Source organism: Nothoprocta perdicaria, unplaced genomic scaffold (genome assembly GCF_003342845.1).
Source record: "Nothoprocta perdicaria isolate Ctin4 unplaced genomic scaffold, notPer1 scaffold_120, whole genome shotgun sequence".
Classification (NCBI taxonomy): domain Eukaryota; kingdom Metazoa; phylum Chordata; class Aves; order Tinamiformes; family Tinamidae; genus Nothoprocta; species Nothoprocta perdicaria.
The window spans coordinates 21,421-33,285 of NW_020454317.1; the positions used below are offsets into that span (position 1 = coordinate 21,421).

General features: G+C 42.8%; 1 protein-coding gene across 1 annotated transcript; it reads left to right on the forward strand.

Moving 5' to 3' along the window:
* Positions 1 to 1,196: 1,196 nt before the first annotated feature.
* Positions 1,197 to 10,873, forward strand: LOC112960139 (poly(U)-specific endoribonuclease-B-like). Its single transcript, XM_026054328.1, has 7 exons — positions 1,197 to 1,216; positions 5,263 to 5,362; positions 6,361 to 6,457; positions 7,207 to 7,328; positions 7,417 to 7,529; positions 9,120 to 9,273; positions 10,530 to 10,873. Exons 1-7 carry the CDS (start codon positions 1,206 to 1,208, stop codon positions 10,791 to 10,793), a joined length of 861 nt encoding a protein of 286 aa, XP_025910113.1. The 5' UTR covers positions 1,197 to 1,205; the 3' UTR covers positions 10,794 to 10,873.
* Positions 10,874 to 11,865: the final 992 nt, after the last annotated feature.

The following is an 11,865-nucleotide window of genomic DNA, read 5'->3' on the forward strand; positions in this document are numbered from 1 at the left end:
TGTTATAGAAGGAGTATGCCCACTAGCTTATGTATTTTACATTAAACCCTACCGATGACAAACACAGGCACTGGTTTTTTTTGTTTGTTTGTTTGTTTGTTTTTCTGGTTTATCTTGCCCACATCTGTAAAAAATGACAATAAAGTATTGTAAGGAAAAAAATCTGCTAAAATTAAGGATATTGATTTTCGTGATACACCGATTTCTTGGTCTTCTTTTAATACTTGCCACTGTTAAAATAAAGCATCATTTTTCAGTGTGTTAACTGAGCTAGTGCCATTCTGTACATATAGCATCTACACCCTAAAGCTTTGTCTTTAGGATTTAATGACTATGAGGAAGGAAATACAAAAAAAAAAAAAAAAATCAAATAAAAATAAGTTTTTAAACCTGAAACTTTAATTTAGCCAAAAAATGAAYGTGTGTTTCCCAGGAAAGGTGCTGGGGGGAGCTCTTGTACATACAAGCACCTGTCTCTGCTCACTTCCAGCAAGGAATGTTTGTAAAACCTTTCCTGCTTGTCGTGCCTCCTCATGCTTAAAAGATCCCACTAGCAACTTCAGCTGTAAGTAAAAAAAAAAGCACAAGATTTTCTACCTAATAGGTTTTCTTCCTGTAATTTCCAAACGTCTGATCTATTTTGTGTTTCTCTTCCTGTAATTGTAGGTAAAACAGCAACACTAAAACAGCCCGCCTATCTCAGGCAAGGCTTTCAGACTTGAGTGCTTTCTTTTAGAGGCCTAAAATTCATGTTGGGAGGCTAAACACTGTTGATAAATAATCCAACAAAAATCCAGAAGTAATTACATGACCCAGGTCCAAAGTCTCTACGAGGCTTTTAAATTCACATATAAACCTAGGTGGGAAATGAAACTGGCTCCTGTAATATTTGCCATCCCGATTGCCTACAATGATAAGAGACCGAATAAAAGTGGTGGAGGAGGCTCTGGCTTCCTGCTATTAGTGTGTCCCGGCTGGCAGGGATGTGAGTCGAGCTGGGAACCTGCCACGTTTTGCCATGGGCTTTAGCACCTCCTGCTTCTTGGGTGCCTTTTTGCCCTGCCTGTCGGCTGAGGGACACTCCTGAGCTGGCAAGTGAGACGGAGACAACTCCATTTGTTGGACTACCACAGGATATCTGAGCTTCGGGCTGGGTTTTCTCTGCTTTTAGTGTATTTGCTAAGAGAAAAAAAAATCTTCCTGACATGGCTCATGGGTAAGAGAAAATCATGTTAATGTTTTTTTTTTAAACACCAAAGAGAGTAGGAATGGGATGTATTTGTTTGGGAAATATCTGTAAAGGCACTTATACGAAATGCAGCATTGCAGTTATCCTGCTTCTTGTTTCTACTCTGTTTTAGTAAGTTGGTGAGATTAAAGACAACGGAAACAAAAACTGTATTTGGTAAAGCAGGTTGATGGTAAAATTATATTTTACTTAGACATGGCTGATAACGTAGAATTGTTTCTCTAGTCATTGACTAGATTGAAACTTATTATTTGACTGATTGAAAATGGCTACCTAGGACTTACTACTTTTATTATCACTTGACAATCAATTTTCATTTCCATCTGCAAAACCTAATTAATTCTTTTGTCTTTCAAATACCTAGTTTAGCCTTAAAAAACACTATTGAAGTCAATAAAATACATATATAATGGTATAAAAAAGAGAGAAATCAAGAAAATTGCCTAATTGCCTATAACTTGTATTAACCCTGTGAGATGATGAATGTCTTTTGCAACACTAGAACCAATTTCTTTCAAATGAAACTTCTTTTAAAGTTTGTTCATCAAGCTTTGCAAATGCATCGGCACCCTAGGCTAGGATTGAAGGATTTTAAAAAAAAAGACATCTTTCAAAGAACCTGTGAAAGAAAATAAATTTACTTCAGAGCAGATGTTCAATCAAACCTTTTTGCAGGGCTGTGTGTGTCCATTGGCAATATATGTTTTCATTGATTTAACTTGCTGACCTGATTCTCTGTTGACCTTTTAATTCTCTTCATCTCTTGAGTCACTTTTGACTTACCCCAATAAAAATTYTGTTCTTGGGGAATTGTTTTGTACAGCGTGAAGTTTTCATACAAGAAAATCACTTGGAAAATCTAGCTCATCATGCGAATGTTTCACTTGAAAGCAATAGTAACGCTTTGAGATTGTTTTTGCTCTAGCTCTCCTGCTGTTACCTTAGAGTCACTGCTGCACCCCCAAAATCTTCTCCACTCTTACTTAGTGCTGAGTGAGTGTTTTGTGTTTTGGGGCTGCTGGTTTATGCCCATAAGCAGATTTGAGCAAGACTCTAATTGGAAGAAATCCAGTTGGCATATATATCCAGTTGGTATATAAAAATGATTTATTCCAAATCACAAATCTAACAGGTAAAGGATATTGCTGTAGAGAGGACTTTAAAACCTAATGATAAAGATCTTGGATTTGAGTCAGACGTGCAATGATATTACAAAATCAGCAGGTAAATACGCAATACTCTTTCTCAGGAAAACTTTACCTAAATGCTATGTGTCATGGATTTACATGAACATGCTGGGCTTCTTCCCTTTGAAGTTGTCTTACCTCATATGTGTAGCTTAAATTACAGGCCTTTTTTAAACAAAATACACTTAAGAAACATTTTTTACAAGATGACTATGTGAGTTGCTAAGCAAGTTCTTTGCTTAGGCAGGGATATATTTCTCTCTGTTCTAACCTTCAGGTATAAAGCATTCAAGTGCACTTTTCTTTTCTTTAGAGATGAAAGGGAYATCAAAAAGGACCGAAAGGGTCCCTGATGATACAGTGGCAGCACCCAGCAAAGAAAAAGGAATGAAAATGCATTTGTTTCATAAACTTAAGTGATTTTAAAGTCTTGAACACTTTGAGTGCAGAAATATGTTTGGCAAGAGTATGTTTACTAATAAATATAAGGAGTGAAATCTGTAGGTRTGCTCTCGCTGTGACCCTCTTTGGCACTTTGAGCTTGTCTCCTTGAGTCTATATAGAATAGCTCATAACATTTCTGGAGCAGAAAAGACCAAACAGAGCCCCACCGTCTTTCATAAACAGCACAAGTCTGTCAGGAGCAGATCAGGACCAAGAATGAGCAGGAGGTATGGCAGGGAATGACAGATTCCTACATGGAAAAGACATTTTTTCACCGAAATACATATCTGCTACAATATATGCATACAGAATATGATATATATATAGTACAAAACACTAAAAATAAAGTTTAAAAAACCTACTATTTCACATACCTTGAATGTTCAACGGACAGCACCTCTCCACCCTGGGCAGTAACTTAGGTGAAGGTAGTAAGGCAAAAGCACCATTGAATGTAGCATGGAGGTATTTACAGAGATAACAGCAGTCGATGCAGTGCAGGAGGCAGCAGGAACATCTAGAAGGCAGGAGAAAAAAAGGGAGCTGGTAAAATCAGGTCAGTCCTGGGCAGCAGGCACACAGGCGGCATTTGAAGTTTGGAAAGCATCGCTGGTAGTCGTGTGTGAACTTGCAGATCCTGTTCTTGGGGCTTGAGTTGAGCTCATGAGAGGAGCAGTTTTCTGCTTCGCGCTGGTCTGCAGGCTGCTCTTCAGAGGAGGAATTACTGGCTCAAGACCCAGCAAAGATCCTGGAGGTAGGGCTGAACACAAATAAATACCCCTCTTGCTTGCCCCTGCGGTATGCTGGGCAGCTGATCCCCCCTGAAGCTGAGCAGATATCCTGTGTGGGCTCTACAGATGCCACAAGCCACATTTTCACTTTATATGCAGAGCATGGTTTAGGCAAGGGCTAGATGTACCTGCCCTATGATGGCCTCGCTCCACTCCAGTGCAAGACCCATGCAGATGCTTGTTCCACGCAAACGCTTCCTTCATATTCATATTTAATGCAGGCAATAAACACATCCTTTGGCTCTCATATTCCTGAATTTTTAATCTTGATCCTCCTTTCAGTTATTTCAGACCTGTTCAAGCCCAGCTCACAATTCACGTGATTTTTGTAGGACTTCCCCGTCAACAGTGATGTGGCAGCATCACAGATGCCTCCAGCCTCGCTGAGGTGCGTGACAGCTCAGGTGCCCCGTTGCAGGAGATGCAAGTGCCGCTGCCGAAACAGCTGCCCTTGTTTGCCCTGCCCTTCTGCAGGAGGCTGCTTTCCTCACACTGCAGATCCCCTGTTCTCCATGCTCTTCAGCTGCTGCCGTTTATCCTCTTGCTCTAGTGTAAAGGAGCTCATTTTGGCTCTTAACTCAGGGGGATGAGCTTCTTTAGGGAAAAGAAATTTCTGGGTTAGTCTTAGCTTGTAGGTGCTACATCCCAGAGAAAAGGGCTCGCTCAACGTGGAGGAAAAGAAGCTGCAGTGCTCCAGGCCCAGTCTGCTTTCTTCCCTTTCCATCCGCGTGGCACGCGGAGCAGCAGTCCGCGAGCCAGCCCCAAGGAGCCGGGCAGGCACAATCTTGCCGTGCTCCTTGTGCAGCAACGTGCCAGGCTGGAGCAGCACCCTCCCGTTGGCCGTGAGTCACGGGCCCTCGTCGCCCGCAGCGGGATGCGCCTGTCGGGCGCCTCCTCGCTCTGCGGCTGCCCCTTACGGACACGGCTTCTGTCGGGGGTTCTTCTCTGGCCTTCGTTGCTGGTTGGTAGCTGATTTGTTCATCTGTCAGGCGCCTTAAGGCYAATCCACTCCTCTTGCTTGTCCACCATACTCTGTCTTGGCCTGGTGTGTCTGTGTGGGCATAGGGGGAGATCCTGGATCTGGATCTACTCCTGGGCAGCTCATCACAAGAACACATCCTCCTAAATCTTGTGGGTAAATGAACAGATAGATTTCTGAGAACTACACACGAGTTATGGAGGCAAAAGTCCATTAAAATGAGTAAAGGACCAGCCTGGGCAGGTTTGCTAGAGCATTTGGAATCATTGCACAAGATAATTTTATTCTATGGAAATCCCGTGTTCAGCGTCTTGGTGACCCTTCGTTACTCCAGCTTCATGCTCGTGCAACTGTGCAAAGGAGAGTATCTCTGCTGGGGGCTCCTGCAGTGCTGGGATGCAGGGATTTGGTACAAAGAGCACGTACAAGGTTGCTGCTATATGGTTTTCACAGCAGCACTGGCACCAAGGTGTTTGGAGAAAAGAAAACTCTCCTGATGACAAATTAGTATCCAGAACTTAGAGTGGCACTAAAAGACTCTAGAAGTGACTTTCATGAAAATCAACAGCATGTGACTTTCCAACGTGTGTGTTTTGCTGTATTTCTTGGCAGGAAGTCCTTAAACCATGAACTTTCCAAACTTTTCAATGAGATGTGGGATATGGACATTAACCGCTTTATGCCCGGGAAAGACTACATAATCGAGGTGCAGGTAATTAATTACTAAGTAAATAAGTAACGTACGGAGTAAGGACAGGGCAGTGTGGTAGGAAAAGGCACAGGTGAAACTGCCTTTTGCCTGTGCTTCATAATTGTCATTAATGGCACAGTCAGGACTTCCTAGTGGGGAAGAGTCACCCGGGAGAGGGAACAGAGCAGGGAAGGCAGGAGGCTGAACGTGTTAATGGTTYGTGCTCTGCCTGGGTGCTGGCTTTAAGTGGAGTCCTTCAGGAGCCTGTCTTTCATGCTGTGCTACTTAGCAGCTTTATCAAGGCTCTGCTGGAGGAGATCCACTTGGAAACCTTTCCAAGTCTGCAGCCACCAGCAAAGTGGAGGGAAGGAGTCAATAACGCTCACGGGCAAGGCTAGACCTGAACAGGCTGGAGGAATGGGCTGAAGGCATCTCATGAAGTTCAACAGGGACAAATGCAAATGGGACTAGCTGTCCAAAGAAGCTGTGCAATCTCCACTTCCCCTTTTTTGAAAATGATTTTTCCCCTTCTTTCCTTGAGAATGCCTTCTTTGGAGTCAGAACTTAAAAAATGTCGGAAATCTCCTTTTGTTTTGGATGTGCTTGTTTGTAACCTTGGTTAAAATGCCCTTGGACGAGAATGAACTATATCCCTCTGAAAATCTCTGGCAACTGAACGTCTGTGTGCCCGAATCTACTGCTATCTCAGCTGCTCCCTGGCACCAGTGCGATGGCTGGGACCGCGCTCGTGAAGCCAAAAGGAGAAAACCAGGGCAGGGCCCCAGGGATCCTGCTCAGGAGTTAGATGGGTTAAGCAAGAGCAGGGAGGAGGGGAGGATCATGTCTTTTTGATTGATGCTCAGTCCTCTTCTGCAATATCTTCTCTTGTTCCCAAGATGATCATTCTTGGCAAAGAGTTTGGATAGCATTAGGCGTCTTGAGTTTRGTTCTGAACATAGCCATTGTATCCTCTAACTACCTTTTGCCTCATCTTTCTTTCACTGTGATGCTTCTCCTAGGGAAAAGCAGGCGATGGTGCTACCCGAGATGGTGCAGCCAGACATCTGTTTCACTACGTAAATGAGGAACGCATGAAAAACATAAAAACTTTTGCAAGTGAGATCTATTGTTTTGTTAATGGAAATGACATGGAGACTCTGTCTTCTTTTCTTTTTAATGCAAATCCTTAGAAAATAAAATTGTGTAAAGTTTGAATGTGAGATGAGAAAGGGGGGTAAGGATCTTCCAACTACCTGTCATTTGAAGGTCATTTCTTCAACATTTGTRTTAAGACCATGGAGATTACTGTAGTCTTAACCTCAGGAAGAACACWGGTTTGTGCCATAGCCAAAATCTGGATTCCTCTGAAGTTCTTCCATTATCAAGTGAAAAAGATGAGAAACTCTTATTGCTTTGATGTACTTCTCTGTATTGAAAAAAGAAGAGTTAAATTCCACTTTCCTTATTTGCTTACAGCTTCTGGCCCCTTTCAGAGGGTGCCAAGTCTACAGCTATCACATGCATTTCTGTCAGCACTGTACTTCAAGCATATCCATGACTATATATTTCCTTCCCKGATTTTTATTTTCCAGGCTGGAGCTACATATATTACTAAGCCACTTGAGTCCATAGGGGAGTTCAACAGGGAGTTGCTTTTAAGTATCTTAAGAAGTGCAGCGGTGATCTGGTTTTGAGTCACCTCCAGCCATTCATTCAGCAGTGTAGTTGAAAAATGCTATATTATATGGCCTTTATTTTTATATGATGGTACTCTCTAATGGCTGCACAAATAGGTGTTGTAGTACATATGTTCTGCTCATCGGGATGAACATGCTGAAACTGAGAAAGTTTCTCTTTTTCCATAGCCTTTATTTCCTTATTGGACAACTATGAGACATCAACCGGTGTGGCAGAAGTAGTGACTCCAGAAGAAATAGCTGAAAACAATCGTTTTCTTGATGCTATCTTAGAAACTGAAGTCATGAAAGTGAGTAACACAGATCTTAATTTTTAGTCGATGAGAACACTGAATTGAAAAGTAAAYTGTGTGTATGTCTCTGTTGTCTAACCTCCAGCTAGCTCATCGGTATCTGGTTAAAAAAAACCTGGCAGGGCCAAACCTCACAGACTTCAAATCTCAGCTCTATGACATCTGGTTTCAGCTCTATGCCAGAAAAGAAGGCGACAGGTATGTTTGATTAATATGGCCCTGCTAATCCTCACACTGTTCTGATTTATGTAAATATAAGATTGGGTTCTGCCTGTTAGATACAAAAATGGAAGACTGTCTCAAAATATGGCCAAAATTAGGTGTTCAGTGGTCCTGCTCAGACCATGTTTAAAGACTTGCTGATGATTCTAGCTAATATGCAGTACTCGTATATGAAAGTCCTTCTCCAGTAGCTCTGTGCCCATTAGTTATGTAACTTTTTCCGTGCAAACTAATAGTAGGAATTAATAACAGTTTCTAGAAATTGTTTGTAAATCATCACAAAATCACAGAATAGTTGGAAGGGACATCTGGATGTCTCTAGTCCAAACCCTTGCTCAAAGCAGGATTAGATAGAGGCCTTTGCTAATCAAGTTTTGAGTATGTACAAGATTGGAGACTTCCCAACTTTTCTGAACAACCTGTTCCAGTAAAAAAAAAAGGTTTTTTCTTATATTTGTGGGAAATAGGAATATAGGAAATATAGGAAATATTTCCTATATTTCAATTTGCGCCTGTTGCTACTTATCCTGTCACTGTGCACCACTGAGAAGAGACTGGTTTGTCTTCTTTAATCTTGTCTGTCAGATATGTGTATGGGTTGATAAGATCCACCCCCTGTTCTGCCAGCCTGCTCTTCTCCAGGCTGAACACTCCAAGCTCTCTCCTCCTGTTTCAGGTGCCCCAATCCCTTAATCATCCTTGTGCCCTTTTGTGGACTTGCTGCAGTAACTCCATGTCTTATTCTGGGGAGCCTAGGTACGGGCCCAGCACTCTAGATGTGGCCTTGCAGGTGCTGAGCAGAGGAAGGATCACCTTCCTCCCCCTCCTAGCTGAGCTCTTCCTAATTCCACACTGCTGGGTCATGCCCAGTTTGTTGTCCACCAGGACACCCACATCCTGCAGAGCTCTTCTTGAGCTGGTCACCTACCAGCATGTGCTGGGCTTATTCCTCCCTGAGAGCAGGACCCTGCACTTCCCTTCACTGAACCTCCTGAGATTCCTGTCAGATTTCTCCAGCCCATGTAGATACCTCCGAATGGCAGCGAAACACTCTCAGTGCAGCAGCCACTCCGGCCAGCTGGGTATCACCTGCACTCATCCCTCCATCCAGGTCAATAATGAAGATATTAAAACAATATCGGCCCAGTATCAGCCTGTGGAAATACCTCACTGGTGACTGGCCTCCAGCTCAGCTTTGTATCACTTGTCCCGTCCTTTGAGCCCAAGAGCTGAACTAGTTTTCAGTGCATGTCACTGTAGTCCACATTTCATTGCCTGTAAAAATGCAATGGGAGACCAGCGCTGAAAGCCTTGCTAAAACCAAGATGAAAAGGGCAATCCACAAGTGGTTTTAACTATCAATCTTAACCGCTAGAGATTGAGACTTCTTGGCTAGATTTCATGCAATTTTTGTGCAAAATAGGAAAGAAAGCCCAACAAACTCCAAACCCAACCTGAGAAAGGAAAAAATATGAACGTAAATAAGATTGTGCATCTTGTGGCCTTTTACCAGTCTGAACTGATAAACAGAGAAAAAAGTAATTATTATCTTTTGATTTATTGCAGACTTGATTCCTGCGGTTTTGAACATGTTTTTGTTGGAGAAACAAAGCGTCATAAACAGATCTTAGGTTTGCACAACTGGGTGCAGTTTTACCTTCAGGAAAAGCGTAACCAAATTGACTACAAGGGGTATGTTGCCCGGAAGAATAAAAGCAGGGTAAGGAAGAGCTGGGTGCCTTTACAGACACGATAAAAAGATCCACAGAGAAGAGCTGTGGTAATGAATCAAGACACCGTGATGCAGTCAGGATTGGGTTTTTCCCTGTATTCACCTCATTTTTAACCCCCTGTAGGAATCCTAAAGTGTCCTCAGGCACTGACTTTTCCCACTCGTGCTCTTCCCACTGTCATTTGTGGCTACTGCACATACAGCAGCTCTCTAGAGTTCTGGACTCCCTCAATCCAGAGGCTAAAAAGGTGTAGCAAAACTAGTCCTTCAAACACAGATTTCCTTTGCATTTCCTTTTGCAGCTTAAAAGCTATTTTAGGATATTGCCTTCAGGCTTATGAGGTAGAAAGCTTTGTCTACATCTACTGCTTGTTCTGAGGTGACTGAGGAGCACAAAGGTTCATCTTGAGGACTTCGGTCCTTTTCACAGAGTCTTGGGGATCTTTCTAGCACCCAGCGAAAGCATGAGATGATAAAGTATGTCTGGTGAGCTTTCCAGTTGTATTTCCTTCCTTCCCAAGTCCTTCTGTGCATGATCAGGTTGTGCTGGCCCCAGGGATATAGCAGCACAAGAAATACTAGCACTCCCTTGAGGCCAGCTCCTTTTGAACAGAAGGTATTTCTAAGAGGAGTGCTGGTGCTTTGGGAATTGCAGCATTACTCAAGTTTATGGATTCAAATGAATACAGAGGATTCTCCAGAGGATAGGGAGGAAGCTCTGCTCCAGCTATGGGACCCTGGCACAGCAGGGATATGACAGGGTGAGGATATGATGTGCACCTCTCCAGGTTTTGTGCCAGAGTCTATTGGCGACATCCTAGTCACAGAGCACCTGCAATAGAGGCAGGTTCATGGTGGCAACGGGCTGGAGAGAGACCCAGACTGGGGCAGGCAGAGGGTGGGTTACCTGTAGCACTTACTACTCGGTGAGTATCACCATGAGCTGGGAGGCTAACTCATTCCTTTGCCATTACTTTAGGTGGGAAAGATAAAACAATTCTCAAGGCTCGGAACCATAAACATGAACCACCCATATCCAATAAAATTTCAGAGGAGTCTGAGCTGTGGGCTCACATCTAAACAGATGTCCTTACATCCCTCATTCTCAGTGCTCACTCTTGATCCAAATGCCTGCATGGTAGTGACTGAATCCTGCAATTTCTTCTAAAATCCAGAAACCAAAATTGTGTCTGTCTGGCCACTCTTCTGTAGGACATTCTCTCAGTGCTTGTTTCTGCTTTCAGCCTGACAAGGATGACCAAGTTTTGAGCCTCCAGTTCGCTTGGAAGGGCTTGGTGAAGCCCATTGGAAGCACCTTTGTTGGTGTCAGCCCGGAGTTCGAATTTGCCCTTTACACCATCATTTTTCTGCTGTCTAATAAAAGCGTCACGCACGAAACAGTGAGGATAGAGGAATATGAGCTCCAGATGGTCGTGTGTCGCCACGGGCAGCACATCGGAACGGCTTATCCCGTGCTCCTGGGCACCAGCAGTGAGGACCCGCGCTGACACTCATCCGGAAACATTTCTGGCGAGGGAGGAAGAAAGAGTTAATTAACCATTTATTTGCAGTAACACTTTATAAACGGTTTGGTTTTGGCCTGCAATAAAGTCTTCAGTGAAGAGTGTGCCCTGCTTCTGTGTGTGAAAACTTTGAATAGGTTTTCCCTGTATTGAAGGCTTGATTGCAGTTGTAATCAGCTTTCCTTCTTGTATTATAATGTTATACTTCTTTAGCACATAATGGATTTTTAAAAGGCCATACTAAAATATACACACTTTTTTGTTTGATTTGGCCCAAAGAGGTTTTTTTTTTCTCCTCCTTTCATAAGTTTCAAATATGTTTTTACAACTGCAGTGCCCTGGACATGCAGTAAAAACATTCAGATGTGATTATTATTATTAAGATCGACCACAAGTCTAGCACTGTACGGGGTCTGCACAGGTTTTGCCTACTTGTGGAAGCCACAGGTGGCTTTTTCTCAYCTTATCTTTACAAGTCTGTAGCACAGACACCTATGTTCTCATTATAGGCAGCGTCTTTCCTCTGATGTCAGCATGCCTGTCCCTGTTCTCCCAAAACATGCTCCATAACACAATAAAAAGAGCTTTTTTTTTTTTTCCTTCTCATGCTCACTCAGAAATAGGCAGATGCTGCAAGATGGGGCATTCAGTCCCCTGACAAAGACTACTGATTCACAGGCTACAGCAGTTTCTTCAACAAATCAAAGAACCTGCTGATGCAGATTTGCTAACAGGATATCATTTCCAAAGTACTGCATATAATTCTCATCAACTTGCACAMTGAAGTTAAGAGCTGTACTGAGCTAATCACTAATGGTAATAAGTAATGGTAAAAGAAAAAATATGCAAAAATTGTAAAGCTTATAGACACACATTATAACATAAGGTAAAGAGCTACACATAAGTGGCAGCAAGTTTCCCTTGTTAAGACAGACTTTTGTGRAGCTAAACGAGCATCATCCCTTTCTAGACTCCTGTTTTTTTCAAAGTGCAACAGCAGATACTGGTAAAAAGCATCTGCTGGCAAAAACATGTAGAATTTGTAGAATCTGTGCCA

Coding starts and splice junctions, on each gene's coding strand:
- LOC112960139 (XM_026054328.1), top strand. Junction 6,458..7,206: donor AAACATAAAAACTTTTGCAA/GTGAGATCTATT, acceptor CTTTTTCCATAG/CCTTTATTTCCTTATTGGAC. Junction 7,329..7,416: donor TAGAAACTGAAGTCATGAAA/GTGAGTAACACA, acceptor TCTAACCTCCAG/CTAGCTCATCGGTATCTGGT.